Source organism: Platalea leucorodia, assembly GCF_965183815.1.
Source record: "Platalea leucorodia genome assembly, chromosome: 2".
NCBI classification, from domain to species: Eukaryota; Metazoa; Chordata; class Aves; order Pelecaniformes; family Threskiornithidae; genus Platalea; species Platalea leucorodia.
Genome location: NC_138824.1, coordinates 44,543,412 through 44,566,860, shown reverse-complemented (window position 1 = coordinate 44,566,860; position 23,449 = coordinate 44,543,412). Strand labels below are relative to the sequence as shown.

The window sequence follows — 23,449 nt, the reverse complement described above, 5'->3', positions numbered from 1 at the left end:
AGAAGAGAGAGGCTGCACTCGGAGCCCAGGCCAGCGCCCGCCCCGCGGCGAGGGGCGCGGGGCCCGCCGGCGGCCAGCTCTCCCGGGCCACTGCCGCCTCCACAGGGCAGGGCCGCCACCACCCCCCTTCCGCACGGCGGGAGCAGCTCGGCGGCGGAGATGCTGCTCTACCCGACGGATGCCCAACTCTGCGGAACGCAAGGGGCAGCTGTCCGACCGGTAACGGCACGCAGCGGGGGGAGCAGCAGCTGACCCTGTCTCGCCCACCCCCACCCAGCGCCGAGGGTCCCGGCCCCTGCGCCCCGGCAACCGCTCACCTCAGCCGGCGGCCGCCGGCGCATGCGCGCCCTCCCGCCTTCCCTCAGGGCGGCCGAGGCGGGGCCGCGCGACGCCATCACCACGGCGACCGGGGGGGGCCGCCGCGCGCCGCTTCCCGCCCTCTGCCGCGCGGCACGACGGGAGGCGGAGCCCGTCCCCCGCTCCCCGCGCGCTGCCTGCCGGGAGGCGGCCGGGCTGCCGCCGCGCGCGCGCGCCATGCTGACCTCGCGGACCTTCCTGAAGCGCACGCGGGCGGGGGCCGTGGTGAAGGTGGTGCGCGAGCACTACCTGCGCGAGGACATCCCGTGCGGCGCCGCCGCCTGCCGCCTCTGCCCGCCCCGCCCCGCCGGGCCCGGCCTCGGCCTCCAGGCGCAGCCCAGCGGCGCCGCCAGCAGCCTCTGCCCCGGGCCGCACTACCTCCTGCCCGACACCAACCTCCTCCTGCACCAGGTGAGCGGCTCCCGGCGGCGGCCGCCTCCCGCTGGGCCCGCCCGTGCGCCCCGCGGGGCCGCCAGCCCTGCGCCAGCCGGGGTTGAATCCGCGTGGGGGTGAGGCACCGCGGGGTTCGGGAACGGTCCTGGAGGGAGGCCTTTAGTAGTGCGCTGTCGGCCCCGGGTCTTCCCGTTGTTGCTTGTCCCTGAGCGGGCAGTCTTTCCTTTCCCTGCCAGCTGCTGAGGAGGCCTTCAGCATCACCGAGTCTCGTCTGGTTTTAGACTGTTTTCCAGTTTTGCTGCCCGAGCGGTAGGAGTAAAGACGGGCATTTGTTTGTTTGTTGTGGTCCGGCATGCGTATGTAGAGTCAGGCAAGGAGAGTGAATAGACTCTGAAGCAGCGATTGGGATCGTCAGGTGGTCGCTGAGTTTTCCTGTCAGCTTGAATTTTCCTAAATACGTCTTCTCTTTTTCAGAGACTGTTGTAGGCTTAGATTCTTCATATTGTGATGTTGATTTCAGGTAATGAATAGAGGCTGCAAAATCATCCCATGTACAACTCTGGAAGCATGGGATGAACTTTACTCTGCAGCCCTTTGCTAATTGTGCAAATGTTTGAGTCTGAGCAGCGCAGACAGTAGAACTCCAGGTTGGGAGGCAGTGAATTCCCAAGCTCAGTGTTTGACTTTGTTTTGTTGATTGCTTTTGAACACATCCGTAGAAAGCAGAATAGCCCCGTGCAGACATTGGAGGCTGGAAGTAATTCATGAATCCTAACATGGATTACTGAGGAGAGGGGCGCAACACTCGTGTTCTAGCAGTTACCTATCACAAAAGTTGTAAGTAAGGATTTTCTTCCCAAAACAGCAAGTCAAGGGATGTTTTCAGCCTGTTACCCATGGACTTGGTGTCTGTTGGCAGTGTTTGTATATACGTACTATAGAGCACTCTGAGAATGTGCCAGGTACTGGAGCAGCAGCGATTAGGAAGTCTTGGTAACAGTAGGAAAAGGTCTTACCTAGCAACTGGAACAGGATCTCAACAGTAAGACTTGGTCTGGTAATTCAGCTTGTGCATGGAATGATATTGGATTTCTTGCCCTGTGAACATGGCTCTAAATCTTTTAGATCATCTAAACATCAGGTGCAGAGAAGCTTGGTCTGGCATTGCTTTTAATTCTTTTAGCCATGCCCTCTAGAGCCTTATTGCTGCCTCTTTTTGGAGATGGGTTTGCACAGTTCCTTGCCACAAGCTTAGGAAATGAAGCTCGCCTTTTTCCTCCTGACAGGAGCATGGATTTTTGGTATACATGTGTCTCTCTTGCACACCATGTCTGTCAGGAGTTGGCAAAGAAAAGTGCTGAAAAATTTTTAACAGATTTCCTCAAAACCCCCCCCCCAAACGAACAGCTAACAGAATTCCAGTTGATTTGAATCTGCAGAAATTAAAATTGCAATGCAACAGTGGGATTGTTTTCGGAGAACTTAAACCTACACGTGCACAGGCATGTCCGTGTTAGCTGTGTAACAGTGGTCAGGTACTATTTTATGGTTTGCATTGCTCACAAAGACATATGCCAGGCAGCCTTTAAATTATGCTGGATTACTGTCAGATTGTGCACAGATGTATTTTGTTTACAAAGACTATAATTTACAAGAACCCGTCTTATGTGAACAAAATTTCTAGTGTACACCTGGCCTTAAATTTGATTTGAGTCCTGCATATGTTGAGGCTGAATTTGGTGGAAGTCAGAATGAGTCCTTATCTTCACTCCAGCAAAATTCAGGTCACAAAGAGGCTGGAAAATCCTATTTGAACTTTTTGCCCACAAGCAGGAGGAAGCAGCCTAATATACTGTTCCGTTTCCCAACGGTGAGGAAAAAAAAGGCAGAAGTAGTGCAACTCATGTTAAGTTTTTACGTATTAAGCAAACAAATATTTCAAGTCCTGTTATTGGATAGAATTAAACAACAATTTTGATTCATTTCCATTTTGTTCCTCAGATCGATATACTTGAAGATCCTGTTATTAAGAATGTCATTGTGCTGCAGACAGTCTTACAAGAAGTCAGGAATCGGAGTGCACCAGTGTACAAGCGAATTAGGGACGTGATTGGAAACCCTGAAAAACATTTCTATTCTTTCACCAATGAACATCATCGGTAAGGTGTGGAATAGGGTATAATAAAGTTATACTGATGTCCAGTAAAAGAAACTGGGAAAGAAAACTGGAACATGTGAACTAGGTAAAAAGAAATTAGACTGAGGTGCATAGAACTGTATACTTCTAAGGAATCCTGTTGGGAAATAGTTGCATGTTTCAGGAGCTTTTCTGTTTTATAATCAATATAAGCATATATAGTATGAAAAGGTGATTAGAATATTGAATAAAGTTTATAAACAAGACCAACCTGAGCAATGGAATAATGCTTTTCCATGTTAGTGTCCCTTCTAAACATTAAAAAAATCTTTTGGTTCATGATAGAAAGGTCTAAGAAATGAAGATGCAATTCATTTGCCTTTATTTGTGCTCACAAGTAGTTTCCACTACTGCAGTATCATAGTTCTAGGAATCTTGAACACTTCCTTGCTATATTTTTTTTGACTCTTGTGTCTGCTGACCCTTCTTCAGTGGCCTATAGTGTTTTACGCATATTATAAAAATTAGTACAGCAATGATTTTTTTGGCCTCACAGTCTTGATCTTGTTTGTCTGAAAAATGTTTGTAAGTATGGATAGATGTTGGGATTTGTTTTGTTTTGTGTCCCCCCTTTTATTTATTTAGAGAAACATACATACAGCAAGAGCAAGGAGAAACTTCTAATGACCGCAATGACAGAGCCATTCGGGTAGCAGTAAAATGGTACAATGAACACTTGAAGAAAATAGAGGATGAGGAGAAGATCCAAGTTATCTTTTTAACAAATGACAGAACTAATAAAGAGAAAGCTCTAGAGGAAGGGATAACTGCTTATACGTGTAAGTGAAGTGGCATGAATGTTTAATTTATTGCTCAGATATACAATCTCAGCAGTGTCTTCATACCTAAATTCTGTGCATCTCTTACATAAATATTTATGTGTGTGCTTTTGTAGGTGAGGAGTATATAAAAAGCTTGGTAGCTAATCCTGATCTTGTAGATCGTCTTGCTTGTGTATCTGATGAAGGGGTATGTTTTTATTTTCTTTTTATAAAATAAATTAATCACAAATGGTTTGCAGTATATTTTTGGACACCAAATGTCAGGCTACTAGCATCAGTTTAGAAAACGAGGTCTCTGGGCTTTACCATTTTGGCAATATAACTTTTTGACAACTGAAGAGAGAAAAAAGGAAATATTGCAGCTGTTATTACTGCTGCTTATATGCCTGTTAGTAGTTAGTTGTTTGTAAAAAGTCAGTTGCTTTAGATAACTGATGTGAAGATGAGAATAATAACAATTGGTTAAAGTGTATAAATATTAGAAATAATAGAAACAAAATGAAAACTACGGAAGTCTATATTGCAAACCATTTTGGTCTTTGTTTTATGCCTATTATTTGAAAGTTTATGTTAGTTTATTATTGATCAAAAGCATTTTGTATCAAAAGCTCTGGTTTTTGTGGTCAGTTAAGTTGACATAAGTGCAGGCTGCAGCTCGAAGATGAGCTACATCCTCTTCTATTTCCTTGTGCTTTGTGTTTATCAGAATCAAGACTTATATTTTCACGTAAGACTGATATAGCTGAAAACTAACACCACCAAAAAACGGGAAGGTTAATTTCATCAGTTAGTTCTAACAGAACGGAGTGGGACATGCAAGAGTAGGAAGAAAGTGGAGGGCTCAGCTGATCTTTTCCGCGGTTAGCTGTAGTTCGTTCAGCTTTAACTAATTGTCTCACTGCTCCAAAGTTTAGTCACAGTAATGTGTTTTCATAATGTTCCGTAGAGCTTACAGTATATCCTTATACTGTGTGCTGTACTCTTTACTATGTAGTACTATGCTAATATTGTCTTTACTAAGTATATGTTGAGTCAGTATATCCAAATCAATGTGAAAGTGTATGTCAGTTGTGCAGTATCTTTTTAAGTGACTGCAGGCAAACAGGAAAAGAAAAGGAAGCATTCCTAGAATTGTAATGTTTCTATGTTCTTTATGCTTTTTACACTTCATTAGAAAAATCACTGCTTGATAGTAGTTTTTCATTATTGTGCATATTCATACCTACACATAGTTACAATTTTGGAGTTTGCTAGCTTGAGAGTTACGTTCTTGAGCTCACTTTTGGAATAATCATGAATACAAAAGACTGATTTTTTTTTTTTTTTTTTTTTTTTTAAAGAAAGAAATAGAAAGTGGAAAAATAATTTTCCCGGAACATATTCCTCTTAGCAAACTGCAGCAAGGAATAAAATCTGGTATTTACCTCCAAGGAACTTACAGGGCAAGCAGAGATAATTATCTTGAAGCTACTGTTTGGGTTCATGGAGATGCTGAAGAAAACAAAGAGGTGAGTTTTTCATTTTGACTTCATGCTGTGAACTAGCCTCAGTAATGACTTAAAATGTAATTCTTTCATGGCGATGTAATGTCTGTAATGATGTAATTCTTTCATTGTTAAAAAGGAGCATTATAGTAATTTTTCCTCTTCTGTCTTTTCCTGACTTTTTTGCTTTGTTTTTGTTAATTTGTATGGATATAGACTATTGAAATGTCGACTATGCTCTTTTTGAAAAGAGAATAATGTCTTTAAAATTATACCTTGTGCTTTGATAAAGCTGAATCTTAGTTGTTAATTTTTCAGTTGACTCAAATATAACACTTTTAAATTAGCTTGAAATATATGGTGAAAGACAGAGAAACAAGTTTGTAGGAGGATTTTCAGAGAAATTGTGGTGAGCCCTTGTGAGGCTCTCTTGCTTTATTTCCCCCTCTATTTTCATGCCTGGTGATGAGTAGATGGGCTGTTCCCCTCCAAGCAGTTAACCCAGCCGTCTGCCTACTGGATTCTCTGTTGGTACAGTTGTACAGACACTGTTTCCAAGCAGCAGCAGTTGTCTCCTCCTTCCCTATTGGTAGTGGCAGATAGAGGTGCCTCTCTGGCTCTCTGTTTCTTTTATTCCTGTCTCCCAGTAGTCTGTGGAGTCCCCTAGCCTGCAAAAATAGAATGATTGTCTGATTTAAAAAAAAAAAAAAAAAAAAGTCTGAGGAAAACAAATTATTTTTATAGAGGCAATTGGGATCCTGAAATAACATCGTCAGTACTGAAAGAAACCTAGGCAGAGGAAGAAAATGCCTCACAAACATGCCTTAAAATGTTCTTTAGAGTGCAGAGCCTGTTATGCATGGGTACTCTTCTGTTATACTACTTTGATTTGGGTCTTCTGTTGCTATCAGTGTGAATATTTGCATTTTCATTTTTTGTTTTCTAAAAAATCCAGATAATTATACAGGGACTGAAACATTTAAACCGAGCAGTTCATGAAGATATTGTCGCTGTGGAGTTGCTGGCGAGAGATGAGTGGGTGGCACCATCCTCAGTGGTCTTGCAGGATGATGAGCAGAATGAAGATGACATTGAAAAAGAAGAGGAGAAAGAAAACATTGTATGAATTAAATGATTTTTTTACTTAACTTATGTTGAGAGATGAAACCTGCAATACCCTGACAGTGTTGTTAAGCTTTAGGTTTATACATCCTTTTTATGCTGACTCCTGAAAGCTATTGTGAATATGGAAATTATAAAACCTAATTGTAGTCCTACAGTTGCGTTAAATACATGAATGTGTATAAAACGGATACTTTTAAATTCTTCAATTAATCCCAATCAGAAATCCCTATATTGCTTTATCTAAAAGTTACTGAGCGGTAGTCAGGTAATAATGCAAAACTGTATACTGATGTGCAGGTTAGGATTTGCTAGAATAGGAGCATATGTTGTATCATGATGACAGTCAGCTTTTATAGGCGATGCATATGTTTGGAACCAGTTGTAAAATATTCTTTAGCTTCTTGCAGTAATTCTGCTTAATGTGCGTGCAGTGCACGCACGTGTATACCCTGTCCAACAAATATTTGCATTTCTTTAGAAACATGATCTTCCCACTGAATTCCAAGGGAGTGTTTTTTCATTACTGTGTTTAGAATTACTGGAGAATTTTCAAGCAACATAAAAGGGGTCCTAAAAGTTATAATAATAGCTTGGGAAATAAAATGGAGATAGTTGTGGAGTAAGCAGAGACAGTGGAACAAGGTAACATTTCTTCTTCTGCTGTTCTTTGTTTTTGTGAAACAACGTCCGTTAAAAAAAAAAAAAAAAAAAAGAAAAACAAAAAAACACAACAAAGTAGTCATGTCGCATACTAAAAATACTAAAAGTCATGCAAAGCACAGGGAGACATGTTTATGAAGTCACAATAGAATTTATGGCATTATAGTGACATGTAAGTTGTTACCACCAAGGTTTGAGATACAAGATGTAGTCAAACATGTTAACATGAGTTCAAACACTTTGTGTTTTTAACCTCTCTGTTTTTTACCAGCTGAAGACTTCTGTTAACAAGGACATGCTGAGACCTACAGGAAAAGTAGTGGGCATTATAAAACGAAACTGGCGACCATTTTGCGGCATGCTTTCCAAATCACAGATCAAAGAGGTAAGGAAATAATCAAGTTATTGTAAATGCAGATTTTTTTTTCCCTTTAATTAGAAATTATTTGTTCCTTTTTCTGGCTGTTAATAGGCAAGGCGCCATTTGTTTACACCAGCTGATCGCAGAATTCCTCGCATTCGAATAGAAACAAGACAAGCAGATACCTTGGAAGGACAAAGAATAATTGTTGCTATTGACGGTTGGCCCAGGAATTCCAGGTATCCTAATGTAAGTTTACGTGTTTTCTTCTGAACTTTTACCTAATAAACACATAAAAATCGGACAGATAATATATTTATTATTATCTGCAACACCAAGTAATTTCAAAAAGCATTGATATGAATTTTAAGTTCTTTGAGTGCCGTTCTTTAACAGTGCAAATTAAGGAAGTCCTCAAATGATTTAGTTTACTCTTACCCCAAAAAACCAGGTATGGGTTATCATACCTAAAAAGCTTGGTCCTCAGGTTCTGCAGTGAGCTTATATGTGCTAACTAAGGTGTTCTATTTAGACTAACTAGGGACCGCCTTGTTTTAGTCTGGGTTCCTAGAAATGTGAACCTTTCACTGTGGCTTTGCTCATCCACTCGTTGATCACTGTCCTGGCAAATAGTTTCAAACACATTGGCCAAATTCAGTCAAATTGCCAGTGGGGCAGAGTTACAGGTAATTAAGTTCTTAAAAGCTCTTTGTAAACAGGAGAATATAAGAGAAATTGAGGACACTAGCTTCAATTTGTGTTGAACGCTAACTAGGTTTTGAAGAGGCTTCCATTGCCTTGTGTAGGAATGCATAGCTTGTAATGAACGAGAGCACAGCTGTCTCACCCATGTTTAGAGAAATGAAGGAAACTTGGAATATATGGAAGGAGTGTTAAGACAAAGACAGCATTACTGCAGAGGATGAGAGGCATGAGAAAGGAAGTAGAGTCAATGTGGTGTTAGGGAGTGGTAGTGGCACAACACAAACCCATAGAGAAATTAGACCTTATTAGTTTTGTTGCTTATGCAGCAATAGTTTTTCTTTCCTGCAAAACTGAATTGCTACATTTGCAATTTTTGCAGTCTTAAATGTGGAGAATTTAGTGCTATTCTAGGAAAAGAGGGGGAAGCACAAACTTCAGACTTACTGAATCAATTAAATGTTTGAAATTAAATTTCTCTCTTAAAGATGAGAAAGTTGACTGAAGGAGGCAAGATTACTCCTTCTGTGTAGTTTAATATACTAGTAACTTATGAAATAATGGTCTCAAATACTTACTTTTGAACAAACAATATTGCTTGATGTGCATGTGTGTCTGTGTATATATTTGTATGTATGTATATTGTTTCTCAGGGTCATTTTGTAAAGAACTTGGGAAGTGCTGGAGATAAAGAGACCGAGACAGAAGTTCTTTTGCTTGAACATGATGTCCCTCATCAGCCTTTTTCCCAGGGTGTCCTTAGTTTCCTACCAAAAATGCCATGGAGCATTACAGAACAGGTAATAATTTTTAAATTATTGTAATAATTACTGTGCCTTCTCCTTCAAATCAAACTGTGACATTCTTGGATATCCCAGCACACCAAAAACAGAGGAAAAAATGCTGTCCAAAACCATTTTGTCTTAGGGTGGACTTTCATCTGGATTTCCTGTGGAAACAAGGCCTCTGCAAGTTCTTAGGTTTTGGCTAAAACTGTGTTTGTTAGGGATAGACATTTTAAGATAAAAAACATATTGCAGGTTTCATTAAATAATGAAAATATTAAAAAAGGGGTTTTTTTTTGCAAAGGAGAGAGACTGCATTTCAAATAATTGTAAGATCATCCCTAAGAGTTTTTCATCTTGCTAAATAGCTTTTTAACCAAATGTGGCAGTCTGTGTCATCACTAAAATAGTCTGAGGAGAGGAGACTTTAATATATCCCGCTATAATCTAGTGAAGTAGAGAAAGAGAAATTGGTGTTTGCAGAATTGTTCATTTTAAGTGCTGTTAGGGAATTTCAGGTTCTCCCCAGTAGCTTAAATATGGGAAATCATTGCTTTAGAATGCATGGAAAAATGTCATCAGGGAACAATTTGAGCATGATATGTTTTTGTTTTGGGCTGGGCTAGTTTTTTTTGTTTTGTGTTGGGCTGGGATCAGTGTTTTTGTTTGTGCATTTTGTGTATTTTAATTTCTTGGAGGTGGACTACTTTTATTACCTACTCTTATTTCTTTTGAACATGGAAACTGAAGGAGGGATCTTTGTGTAAATCAGCTGTGTAAAAGTCAGTTGTCTAGTCTAAGATACCTATCTGAGATCTTTTTGTAGCAATCATACAAAGGTAAATACTTCCATAGTGTGCAGTTCCTTTCAATGCTCTAGACATATAAGCCTTAGAAAGCTAAAGCTAGTTGAGAGCAATGATATCCTAAACAATTTGTCCAGCTGGTCATCAGTCAAAATTTCACTTAAAAAGTCTTGATTCCTGGTCCTGCTAATTCTTAGATCATGAAAAGATTGTGGTTTAATTCTTAGATCATGAAAAGATTGTGGTTTAATTCTGTTTATCTTCCTGTTTGCTGCAAAACAGGAAATTTTTCAATACTTGATCATCTTCTGTCTTAGTTTTTCTATCACTGTAGTTTCCACATGTCTGTTTTGATCTTATAAAGAAATATTACTGCAAATCTTGTCCTAAGACAAAAAAAAAACCACTCCGAAAATACTTGGTTGCTTTGGAAAATCTTATGCAAAGTGCATTCTCAAATGATCATTTTTACTTTGATATGGAAGATGTTCTTGAAAACAAATTTTTTTTTTTTTTTTTTTTTTTTATTTCAGGATATGAAATACAGGGAAGACTTAAGGCATCTGTGTGTTTGTAGTGTTGATCCTCCTGGCTGTACAGATATTGATGATGCATTACATTGTAGAGAAGTAGAAAATGGAAATATAGAGGTATTGTTTCCTTTTTTTTGATCAAGCCAGTCATTTATTTATTTACTTCTTCCTTTATTTTACAAACAGTGCAGTGGTGGTAATAGTAAATGACATGAACAAAGCTCCAGACCTGTTGTAAAAGAAATTAATGGTGTTTGCACAACTGTGAGATGGTAATAAAGAATGGGAGTTGATTTGCATTACATCAGTGTCAGAAGCAGGAATTTAATGTGATCTAAATTCACTCTGCTTTTTCTGCTCATTTGGCATGGGAAATTAACATAGAATTTATTTACTGCTTTAGCTAAGTGTAAACATGGATATCTACAGCTAGGATAAGGAACTATCAGTAGAAAAAGTGAAGCTACTGCTGTAATGCCTAAGCAATAATTATTTTATGTAAAAAAAAAAAAAAAAAAAAAAGGCATTAAAAAGCTACAGACTTAACACCAGCTGTCTACCCCCTTATAAGGATCTAGAGCACAAGTCTTTTGAGGAGTGGCTCAGGGAACTGGGGTTATTTAGCCTGGAGAAGAGGAGGCTCGGGGGAGACCTTATCGCTCTCTACAACTACCTGAAAGGAGGTTGTAACAAGGTGGGGGTCGGTCTCTTCTCCCAGGTGACAAGCGATAGTACAAGAGGAAATGGCCTCAAGTTGCCCCACGGCAGGTTTAGGTTGGATATTAGGAAAGACTCCTTCACTGAAAGGGTAGTCAGGCGTTGGAACAGGCTGCCCAGGGAAGTGGTTGAGTCTCCATCCCTGGAGGTATTTAAAAGATAGGTTGATGTTGTGCTTAGGGACATGGTTTAGTGGTAGATTTGGCAGTGTTAGGTTAAGGTTGAACTTGATCTTAAAAGTCTTTTCCAGCCTAAACGATTCTATGATTCTATCTGATTTAGTCAGGTTTTCTTCATTATAAATTAATTTGTAATTGTAATAGCAGAGTGTGCCAAAATGGAAAGCCTAGCAAACAGAAAAGCAAAACCAAATTTGCAGCGAGCCTTGAAGAAAATGAAAGAGGTTGTTTGAGCTCCCAGGCAAGAAGAGTTGCTTTGGTAATGAGTATAATTTCCCACTTAATGTACTCATGCCCTTATTTTGCATAATTGTTGCAACTATTCATTTTTTTAATATCAGTATGATAGGTTTTAACTATTCTTATTACTAAATATAGGAGCTGCTGAAGGGAGCTGGGAATGGGTAAATTGGGTTGTAAATAAAAACTTGAGAAAGTTTCTTTCATGTTGAGAACTATTTCTGTTTCATAAGATGCATAATATGGTACTTGTTTTTTAGGTTGGTGTACATATTGCAGATGTCAGTCATTTTATTCGCCCAGGAAATGCTTTGGATGAGGAGTCAGCAAAAAGAGGAACAACAGTATATCTGTGTGAAAAAGTAATTGTTTTCTGTATAAAAACCTTTTTGGTACAATTAAGTGGTTGGATTTTTCATTGCTTTCCTCTTTTAATTCTTGGTAGTAGAGACATTATCTCTAAGGGAAAAAAAGTAGTAGACTCCTTTGGGCTGCACGTAATTTGCCTAAAACTATCAAAATGAAGGTGCTTTCTGTCATTCAGCCTGCGCAGCAAGAGGAATAAATACTTTTTTTTTTTTTTTTTTTTTTTTAATCCATTATCTGGAGAATATCTCTTTCAACTCCTGTTTGAAGCATTAATAACATGCAGTTCTGAAACAGGACTACTGTTTTAATATTGATCTGAAATTGCAGAAGTGGCCTGGTTTTGCTTTTTCCTTTTTTTTTTTTTTTTTTTTCTCGTGGTAGCTAAATCTCTGTTGTTTCCTATGATTTGTATTCATTACAACTGTACAGTTAGTTCTGTTTGTTTTAACTTATTTCTCACAAACCACAATTTCTTTTCAGAAATAACTTACTAAAAAACTGATAAGTAAAATGGATCTTTGAATGAATTTCCTCTAAAGTAGCTTACTTCTCTTTCAGAAATCTGAGCTTTCTTAGCAAAAAAAATAAAGTAATAATTATTTCCAAACTTTTAGTATATTAAAAATCAGGAAATTAAAATACATACTTATAACCAGTTATTATTCTTTACTTTGCAGAGGATTGATATGGTTCCAGAGTTACTTAGTTCCAATTTATGCTCCCTGAGATCTAATGTGGACAGGTATATGTATATGATCCATACTTTGATCCTGACAAGAAACTCCAGATATTTATATGTGGATTTTAACAGATTTTTTTTTCCCCCCCTTCTCCCTCTCATAGGCTTGCATTTTCATGTATATGGGAGATGAACCATAAGGCTGAAATTCTAAAAACCAGATTTACAAAGAGTATTATTAATTCCAAGGTTAGTCACATAAATATTATTATACTTCTGAAAAAAAGCTGGAGACCTTTTTATAAAAAGAATGATCAACAGACTTGATAATAAAGTTTTCTTCTTTCTGTTTATTGATTTATATTTTCTTAGAATTAGAAAATGATGCTTAAATTCTAAAAATAAAGAAAATCTTTGATTCTGCCCTGTTCTTTTGAAACTCTTAAGGCAATGTTTTTTGTGTGGTTACTTTGTTATGCTATTTCATTTAAAAAGTATAAATGTATTGATACATATATAGGACATGGTTGTTATATACTGGTTGTTATATATCAGCTACTCATAATTCTCAGTTAAATTCAGTGGACTCTGTAGATATTTAATATATTTCTGAAAATTAGACCTCTATTGTATAAAATAGATCCATGATCAGCATAAAAAAACCCACTGTAAATACATGGTATTTCTTAGTATCTTGCATAGATCTGTCCTGTTTTGTCCATCATTCTTTGAAAATGACATGTATTTAGTCGTTGAATGTAAAGCTTTCTATTGTTGTGAACGAACTTTGACAGCAAACTGCAGTTTCTGCAAGACAGAACTGTTTTTCTTTTCAGTATTCAATTATGTATCATGATGTCTCTTTTTTTTGTTTTTTAAACCTCTTCAAGGCTTCTCTTACATATGCTGAAGCACAGATGAGAATTGATTCAGCAACTATGAATGATGATATTACTACCAGCCTACGTGGACTAAACAAATTAGCAAAAATTCTGAAAAAGAGAAGAATTGATAATGGGTAAACTGTGCAGTGTCCCTGTCACCTTTTTTCCTGCTTTTTTCCTGGCTGTTCTTTGCTGTCAAACTGTATAATGGTCCTTTGTGTCCATTTTTCCAGTGAAAATCTTTTGAAAGAGAAGTATTTTGCCATTTCTATTTGCATAAAAATGCCTATCTTCATTTCACCAAAAACATGAACTTGGGATGTTAACTTTTCCTTCACAAGATCAATCAATATGGATCTCCTACAGTCATTATAGAAACAAAACTAGGGGAGTAGCATTTGAAATTTTAGGAGCTAATATTGATGTGTGTCAGCATCATAATTTTGGCTAATTTGAACATTAATTCCACAATTGTATTTTTAATTTCTGCTAATTTTTAAAATTTCTGCTAGTTTTAAGTTAGTTTCATGATAAACCCAGATGTTTTGGACAGGCCTGCAACTCAGCTGCTGTTTCTGCTTTACTGTCATTCATTAGTACCACTTACTGTCTTCCAGAGCCTTGACACTTTCCTCACCAGAAGTTCGTTTCCACATGGACAGTGAAACTCATGATCCTATTGATCTGCAGACGAAGGAGCTCAAGTATGTGTTTTATTTTCCTCAATTAGTTAATTCAGGGCAGGGGTGGCATTAAAGGCATGTTTAAGTAGCAACATTTACTTAATCGTGTACAGAGTTCATATAATAGTGCAGGACAGTCATAGAATCGTAGAATGGTTTGGGTTGGAAGGGACCCTTAGACATTATCTAGTCGAAAGCCTCCTGCCATGGGCTTGGACATCTTTCACTGCATCAGGTTAATCAAAGCCCCGTCCAACCTGCCCTTGAACATTTCCAATGATTGGGCATCCACAACTTCTCTGGGCAAGCTGATCCTAGAAAGAGAACTCCTTTGTATTTTTCTGCACTATTTATGAAGCAAGTTTTGAACTGTATGCTTCATATATGAACTAAAGTCTTTACTACTGATTTCATGGAGCACTAAGGTCCAAACTCTACATCCCACTGGCTTCTCTGTGATGCTTTTCTGCTGGTATTAACAAAGGAGAGAAAGTAGATCTTGGAGTTACAGATTACTGAAACCTTAAGAACAACCGAGCAGTTATTGAACATGTGCAGAGTGATACAGATAGTCTTACTGAGGAGTCTAGAAACAGAGCTACTGATTCAATTTCTGAAGCTAGATACTTACTTCCTCTCATACTACTACTTAGTTTCTGTGCTAAAATCTACACTTAGTTATGTATACTGTCATGGTTTATGGTGTGCAACATGGTGCTTTCAAACTTCATATGCACAATATTTGAACAGTTCTCTTAGGAAGAAATCAAAAGGCTTATCTGTTGGTCTTTTGGGGCATTTTAAAGAGCATTTTTCTTGAATATAATTTGTTACTTTAGAATATTTTAGGTTTTTTCCTTCTGACTCAGTATTTGAAACTTAGTAAATAATTGTTATGTTTTCAGTCTTAAAAATGTTTGCCTAAATGTATCAATGTCCAAAACCACTAATTACTGTTATATAACATATATATATAACATATATATATATATAATGTTTATTCATTTGGCACTCAAAGTAAATATATAATGTAATGCTTTTCTAACAATACAAAATATTTTATGTTGATAGAGAAACAAATTCCATGGTTGAAGAGTTCATGTTGCTTGCCAATGTCTCTGTAGCACAAAAAATTTACGATGAGTTCCCAGAGTTTGCCTTGCTCCGGAAACATCCTGCTCCTCCCCCATCAAATTATGACATCCTTGTGAAGGCAGCAAAGTCCCAGGCAAGTTTTTACCATGCTAATTAAGTGAATTAATTATAAAAAGCTGTGTTTTCTCTCTGGTTGGACACTTACCCAAGAATAAGGGTTGGAAAGCAGTATTTTGAAAGTGTATCAGCTAAACTTTGAAATTGATGGTACTTGTAGCAAGATACCTGTACCTCTAGGTGAAAGGAAGACTCTTGTGCTTTTTAAAAATCCCTTCTTAGATAAAGAAAGGAAATCACTCTTTAAGTCTTTTGTATTGTAACTCTTGTGTGCTCTGCAATGTTTCTCCTCTCCAAGCCACATGTGATTTTTGAGCCAGTTTTTGGCTCTGGATCACATACATTATTGATGTACTTAAAAATTGATCAGTCACATCAAGTAACATGTCTTTCTTAAAGTCAGGAAGTAAGAAAATGTGTTCATATGTGTTTATAGTTTCCATCCTCTCTGTAGATCAGCTAGAAGTTAATTTAGCCTGAAACAAGTCTGATTTAATGAACAAGTCTGAACTGAAAAATGATTTTTCCAGTTTTAGGATCTTTTATTTGAGCTAAACTTTGAAAAATCAACTTTGTAGACATTGTGATGTGTATTCATATTTCCTTTCCCTTCAACTCCTCTCCTCCTGCCTTTTTTTTTTTTTTTTTTTTAGGGGCAAGAGAGAAACTCCCAAATTCTATCAGTGTAAGATTAATAGATGAGCCCAAACCCAGCCCATTTCATTTTCCATTGCTATAAAACTGGAATAATGATAATTATTTCATTTGTACTCTGAAAATTATTTTTAAAGTACCGTTTTATTTGGAAAGCTAAATTCCTGTGCATAGAGAAATGTTCTTTTAATAAACCAAGGTGACTTTTCGCTACTCTGCAGATGCAGAACCATCACAATTAAGTATTAAAATGCTATATTTTTGTTACTTTTTTAATAAATATGCAATTATTTTACCATAATACAGGCACAATTTGATCCCTAGCTCATACTTTGTTGTCAGTGGTGTGCATGAAGGAAAGAACATACAGCTGATCTTGCAATGAAACTTACTTTGTGTGACTGGAAATTAAAAATTAATTATTTTCACACTACCTGAATTTTTATCAGGGAACATTGGCAAATGGGGAACAAACTTAGTGTCATACAGTACTAGTTTTACAAATCACTTTTTCAAGTACACGTTTTCATTATTTTGTGGAGGACATACAGGAAGGTTGATTACTGCTTACATAGTGCTTGGATGAGAATCTTTGTGTGGCCTAAGTACTTTTTTTTTTTTGCACATCCCTTTTGATTTATTCAATAAAGGGATGGAAAAATCAAACAAAGGAAATAAAAAGCTTGTTAATATTAGCATAAAGTGTTTCTTAGTTCTGAATGGGTGTCTTTTCTGAATTCCTAGGCTACTGACTGCGCTTTTCATTGTTTGCATAGAGTACTAGTAATAACAAGGGGGGGATCTGTGCATGGGTGGATTTTTTTTTTTTTTTTTTTTTCGTAATAGTGGCATTCCTTTGGGTTGTTACTAGGTGTGATACTGGTGCCAGTTGCTAAGATCAGCATGGATGTGGCTGTTGTATTTCTGCTTATACTGTGTTAATATTTGCTAGTAATACCTGACCTTTTTAAATTTTTTTTCCCCTCTTTCCAGAATTTGGAAATTAAGACAGATTCAGCAAAGGCTTTAGCTGAATCGTTAGACAAAGCTGAATCTCCTGCGTTCCCCTATCTAAATACACTGTTGCGAATTTTGACCACTCGCTGCATGATGCAAGCTGTTTACTTCTGCTCTGGAATGGATAATGATTTTCATCACTATGGTTTAGCCTCACCTATTTATACCCACTTTACCTCACCCATTAGAAGGTACTTTTATTTTATGAAAGTTTCAGAGAACAAAAATAAGTGATTTATTTGTGAAGAAATTCTATTTTGAATTGTGGTGTTGTCCATTTAAAACAAAATACTGTTTCTGTTCAGCTTTAGATTTCAGTTGAAACAGCAGTGGCTTTACATGGTGATCCATCTTCATGTAAGCTCCTAGGTACACTCTCTACGACTCCTAAGGTCTAATAAAATTTTTTAAACAGACTCATAAAAATAAGAGGAATACATCCCTAATGTGTATCTCTGGGATAAAAATGCACTTTGGGATCAGTTAGCATTATAGAAGTCAATCAGAGACTGAGGCAGAGTTTGGCCAGTCATTTTTCAGGTGGGAGCTGTGTTTAAATTCTGAGGAGACTGTATTTTACATATAAAAACGTTGCTAATTTGAAACTTGCTACTGTGGCCGTTGCATTGTAATGAAATCGGACATCTTGGAAAATGAGTTGTGTTTTTTTTTTTTTTTTTTTTTTCTTTTAACCAAGAAGTATCTAAGTTTTGAGGAAAATAATTGTTTTCATATTTTGCTCCTTAGAAACATTTCAAGTGAAATCTCTTACAGGTGGATTAAAATTCCTATGCATTTGTGTGGATAATTTGTGGAGCTTCTGGGAGCCCTAATAGTAAATTTTAGTTGCTAACAGATGAATTACAAAGTTCCTGGCTGAAGTTCTAATAAAAGTTGTGTACCAAGAAGTTCAAGTGTGATTATGCTTTGCAGATCAATGGCATTGAAATACCATTCTACACTAAATTTGTCTTGTTCACGGGAAAGAGAAGAGAGAGCAGCTTAAGCTGCCATGGTTAAACGTCATTCTTTAGTCCAAAAATAAAGCTTTGTTTCTTCTTTGTAAACATTCAACAATACAGGCTCTATTGGTGAAATACAGTAAAGAATTCCTCTTATAGTACAGTTCATTCTGGCTCTGCAGAGTGTATCTTTGGTCAGCAAAGAGAGTGGTCTTGAATTAATACAGGGAGTTATCAGCAGACAATCATTATTACAAAAAACTTCTTGATCTATAAGATTTATAAAAACAAAATTATATTCAGAAACTTTTTAATTAAAAAAAGTATGTTTTGATACGTCATTGATCACTTAATCTCATCTATTGCAGGTATGCTGACATAATAGTACATCGACTTTTGGCAGTGGCCATAGGAGCAGACAGTACGTACCCAGAACTTACAGATAAACATAAACTAGCAGATATGTGTAAAAATCTCAATTACCGACATAAAATGGCTCAATACGCACAAAGAGCGTCTGTTGCATTCCACACACAGGTAAGTAGTTCTGAGATGTGAGGATTAACTACAGACAAGTCATGTTGATTTTAAAGGAAGGGAGAGAACATGGAGTTGTGCTTTGTAGAGCAAAGCCAAGCAAGTCTGCAGGAATGATTAAGAATGAGGGCTGCTTCTTTGAGGAAGAGCTTCAATGTTGCATTGCTGGTTCTGAAAAATTTAGAATAATGGGTGTCTTGAGGATTCTTTGTGTTTTTTATAAATATGGTGAATGCTTAATACTACAGTAATGTTATAAACAGTTTATGGGATTTTTTTAATCCGCTTTCAATATATGGTGTGTAATTATCACTAAGCATAGTTTTGTATTTGAATGTTTTTATTTTTTTAAGCCAGTATGTTTGTAATCCAAAAGAGAATGTTCTAGTACTTTTTTTTCTTATTCATGTATTTTACTTTTGTTACAGCTGTTCTTCAAAAGCAAAGGAGTAGTGAATGAAGATGCATATATATTATTTGTAAGGAAAAATGCAGTTGTGGTTCTGATTCCTAAGTATGGGTTAGAAGGAACAGTCTTCTTTGAAGAAAAAGGTAAACCAACACCAACACTGGATTACAACAATGAGGTATGTTTTATAAGGTTTGTTCTTAAATACCTTTAGGTTTTGATTTTGTAAGTGAGCAGAATGACTAAAATCTATTCTAGTTGGATTTAGAAGGGTAAGAGAGGCTTTCCTAAATGCAAGTTTATTAATCTGTAGTAGTAGTGTTACTATGGTTTTTATAAGTCTAAATTAAACAGGTTCTGACAGGAACTGGTTTCTGTAATAGATACTACCAGTATCTAGTTATCCGAGTAAATACCGCAAAAATGTATCTACCGCATACTCTGACACTCTAAACATTCAGGACGGTAATTTGTGTTCATTTTTATTGACATGTAACATTAGTGATTTCCTACAAAAATACTTATTTGTATAAAAATGTAAGACATTGTAAGTAGTGAGTATTTATACAAAATTTGAACTTTCAGGTACCATCGCTTACTGTGGAAGACACAACATTACGTGTATTTGATAAAGTTAAAGTGAACATTATGTTAGATGCTTCCAACATCCAACATCAGAAAATTCGGATGGTGTTGGTAGAACCAAAGGTAAGGCACAAGATTTGTGATTCCTAGAATCATATTACCCTTCAGTAACCTTAAAAAATCAGCACATGGTAAAATTGAAATTTAACCCAGAAGAAAAAAAAACATTTAGCAGCAGATTGTAGCAATTGCTTCATATCTACTCTCAATAAAACACAGGTCTGCTTTCACTGGCTGTTGAAAAGAATAAAGGGCTCTAAATTATATTTCCCTTCTGGGCCCATCAGGGGTATTTCCACTGATGGGAAAGATGATGATTTGCTGAAGTAATTTCTTTTGAATTTCATGGTTCTGTAATCAAATCTCTCTTTTGAAAATCTGCCAAAACTCCGTAGGATCGTCTTTTTGCCTCAGTAAATTATGGCGCAACTGCGATGGGTGGCTCAGAAGGAAACTCTAATTTCTGGCTGTAAATGGCAGTCCTTTCTTACAACTTCCACAATATAAAAATTCTCTCTTGACAGTGTTGTAAGAACTGTAATGTCCTAATAACTGTGTCTGAAGACTTTTCAATTCTAGCTTTGTAGTGCATCTGGGACACTGGGGTTTTCACCTGCTCTCACACCTCAGGCCTGCTGAGTATTTCAAATGCCATTACAAGATTGTGTACTTTCATTCAGTTACATGTGACCTTTTTGGTAAACAGATGCTTGCAGTAGTTGAGTATCTGTAATCATGGAAGAAAAGGAAAACCCCAAATAAGCAAGAGGTCCTTGTTTATACAGTCAAACATTATTCTTTCTTTTCTCTGAGAAATCTGTTTCCAAACACATGTAAATATTCTTATCTTTGAGCTGTTGTCTTAGCTTGAGTTGAAGACAACCTTCATGATGTCAAAAAGCGGGAGTAGATAATGAAATTTGTAGTAGAAAGAAACCTCGCATCCTGCTGTGCGTTCACATGCTGAGCTGCCCATTGCTTGCGCTCACCAACTAGTGTTTGTCAGAGCTGCTGTTGTGGGTGTAACAACTCGGGAACAGTCCTGTTGCAATGACTCGGTCCCCCGAGGGACACGCTTTGTTCGCTGAAAACAGACACAACGTAAGGCTAATGCAAGCTGATTTCCCCCCCCCCCTTCCCTTCTGCTTCTTGTACTAATTTCTGCGAAGGTCTTTGCTCTACAACGAAGCCAATACTATACTTTCAGCTTATCCCTTGATACAGGAATGGCCGTACTGGTTAATCCGAAATTCTGTCATCCTAAACATCAGTTACTAGTCCTCCTTCCTGGTAAGGAACAAGTATAGGAGTAAGATGCGCATACAGTGATCATTCCCTTTGTCTCCATTCAAGGCTTCCAACAATTTACAACTCAAATACTGTCTCACCCAGATACACATCTTTGTGTTCAGTAGACAGAGCCTTGTTCTGTGAATTTAATCGCTTTTTTCCCAGCTTGCACTTCTGACTCCCACAGTGTCTTGTAACAGCAAGTTCCACAGCTCACCATGTATGAAAAAGTACTTAACCTTTGTTTCAAGCATGATGCCTAATACTGTTACTTGATGACATACTGTATTTCCTACACTATGAAAAATAGTCTTTTATTCCTATTTACCACTCTCATGCCACTCAAGTCTATGTACTTCTATTATCCACTATGTTAGCGCCTGCTTTTCTGGAAACTATTTCGTATCTTTGATCTTCCTCATCACCTTTATGTTTTTGTAGTTCTGTGATATGATTTTTTTGATCTGGGAGGAGAAGCACAGGCGTGATTCTGAATGTGAGCACACCACAGATCCATACAGGATTACATACATACAGAGACACGTACGGGATTTTCTGTGTGGAATGGTGTTATGTGGGAACACTTTGCATCATCTTTCATTCCTTCCAGTACCAAGACTTGTTTTAAGCAATGAGTTTATACACACCTGCAGTCGCTCGCTGACAGTTTTACACTTGCTTTTAGAACGCTTTGATGGACAGTATCTAGTCCTGGCACTGTTAGCATTCCTCTTACGCAGTTTGTTCTAAACCACCTTTCTTTTGGATGATGGTCATTTGTAACACTTTTCTTGATGTTGGTCTTAATTTTCTTGAGTGCTTCAAATACGCTTTGATTACCTGTTCTTCATGCTTTAGGCTTTCATTGTCATTAAGCCATCCATTGATGGAGGAGAAAGAAAGGAAGAAATCCCTGCCTCTCACTTAGAGAATTTTTATTACTGTTCCTCAGTCTTTTGGGCTTGCCTGTTTATTTTAACTTACTTTTGCACATATTTATTCTTCATTTGGACAGGATTTTCACTTCTTAAAGGATGTCTGTTGACTTGTAATACTAGCTAATCACTCTACTGACCTTTTTTTTAACTCTTTTCTTGAAATGGCATATTCTTACTCCAAGTCTCTTTTAAAATTCCATCTCACCCCTGAAAACATTCTACCTTTTTGTAACCCCCTTTAATAAAATCTTCATTAAATTCCTTATTATTGCTGATGTAATGCATTTTAAGGTTTGAGGGTTTTTTCCCCTCTACTGTGGTGGTGCTGCATTAAGTACATTGAAATCAGCATTACAGGGCTGGTTCTGTGGGTAACCTCTGAAGCAGGCCCTCAGGCAAGAGTTCCTTCTCCCTTTTTGTGGGTTCTCTGACTAGTTGCTCCAAGAAACAGCCCTTCACAGCACCCGGAAACCTAGGCTCTGTCCTGAGCCTTCTTGCGACATTTACTTACTGAAGGTGATTGGTTGTCACCACGTTCTCTGTTCTCGTTCTCTGTTCTCGCAGCCTCTCCCCTGCTCCTTAGCAGGTCATAATCGTTGCCATCCTAACTAGCTGACCAAAAACATGGCCTTCAGCTTACGGCGGTGGGTTTAATTCCAGCTTAAGTGCCTGTGTTACTCTAATACAATTAAATGACTCTGCTACTAGAACATGCTGTTGTCACTTTTGCATAATTTATAACCTGGTATTAAAGTCCTAGCGATCAGCTTCCTCGCATCAAGCTTCTATCGCGCCAGTTACCATCTCTAATCAGACATTGCAGTTTGCCCGTAGACTTGAGTGCGGAGGAGCATACGTGCATCTGGTCTTGCTCCGATTGTTTTATGAACCCTACTTAAATGAACCGTATTTCATTGTAGCCTGCTTCACTCTACTCTGCTTGAACGCTTCTCATTTCCACATTCTCAAAGAAAGCGTAGCACACTTCTTGGCTCACCTCTTCCCTTGAGGACAAGTCATTCTCTGTAAGCATACAGACTTTTCTTTATTCTTGTTCTTCTTTGCTTTAGAAAAAGTCTGTTTTCCATTTATTTCAAAAGTTTTTCCAGTTTCTACCAAAGCTACATGCCTTTTTGCTATGCAGTGTCCTGATCACCCTGCAGTGGTGATTGATTGTTTTAAAAGCAAAATGAAAAGTGTTAGGTTTAAGACCCCTTTTCACCTGTCATTGATAGCCCCTGCCTTATAAGCATTTGTGAAGGCATGGCAAACGACAGAGAAAGCAGCACAGCTATTCGGGTGCAAAAGGAACCGCTGGCGACTTGGTCAGGAGGGCTGCTTCTATTTCCCTCCTCTTTTTCCAGCTTTTACTTCACTTGAGCGTTCCAGCTGTGATTGGGCCTACCATCATGTAACATTTTCAGATAACTGCTAACAGAATTTTCTGATGTTGATACAGTGTTTGTAAAAGGTCTGTGCAAGCGAACTCCAGTTTTATCAGGATAGTATAAGCTAAAATGGAGTTAAAAGCATTCTGACTTCTTTTCTTACTGTAGATACTAGGAAATGATACGCCTGCAACTCCATCTACAGAGATAAGCAGCAAGAATGAACCGGAGAAGAAGAAAAAGAAGCTACAAAAATAGCTGGATATAAAATTTAACAGGAAGTCACACATGAATTATTTGTATTTACATATTTTTCCCTATGGGCAAAATGCTAGAAACAGATTTTGTTTACTTTTAAATACACATTTTAATACTTTGTAAAACTGACTTTTTTTAAAAAAAAACTTTTAATGAATATATGTATGCAGGAGAACAATAGTTTTAAAACCAAGCATGTCTAG

The 23,449-nt window shown here is 37.8% G+C and overlaps 2 protein-coding genes across 2 annotated transcripts in view; one reads left to right on the top strand and one right to left on the bottom strand.

The window, feature by feature from the left end:
• PIBF1 (progesterone immunomodulatory binding factor 1) overlaps positions 1-773 on the bottom strand; it is a gene marked incomplete at its 3' end in the record, with an annotated part of 124,437 nt that extends 123,664 nt beyond the window's left edge. Inside the window, exon 1 of the mRNA XM_082337938.1 lies at positions 754-773. The remainder of the gene's footprint in view (positions 1-753) is intronic.
• DIS3 (DIS3 homolog, exosome endoribonuclease and 3'-5' exoribonuclease) lies at positions 535-23,449 on the top strand (the record flags this gene model as incomplete). Its single annotated transcript, XM_082337937.1, has 21 exons — positions 535-768; positions 2,752-2,909; positions 3,533-3,726; positions 3,843-3,916; positions 5,070-5,237; positions 6,169-6,333; positions 7,270-7,383; positions 7,471-7,608; positions 8,715-8,861; positions 10,186-10,302; positions 11,582-11,683; positions 12,368-12,432; positions 12,534-12,618; positions 13,260-13,387; positions 13,871-13,957; positions 15,008-15,164; positions 16,796-17,010; positions 18,150-18,318; positions 18,747-18,905; positions 19,313-19,435; positions 23,157-23,449. 21 exons carry the CDS (start codon positions 535-537, stop codon positions 23,244-23,246), a joined length of 2,889 nt encoding a protein of 962 aa, XP_082194063.1. The 3' UTR covers positions 23,247-23,449.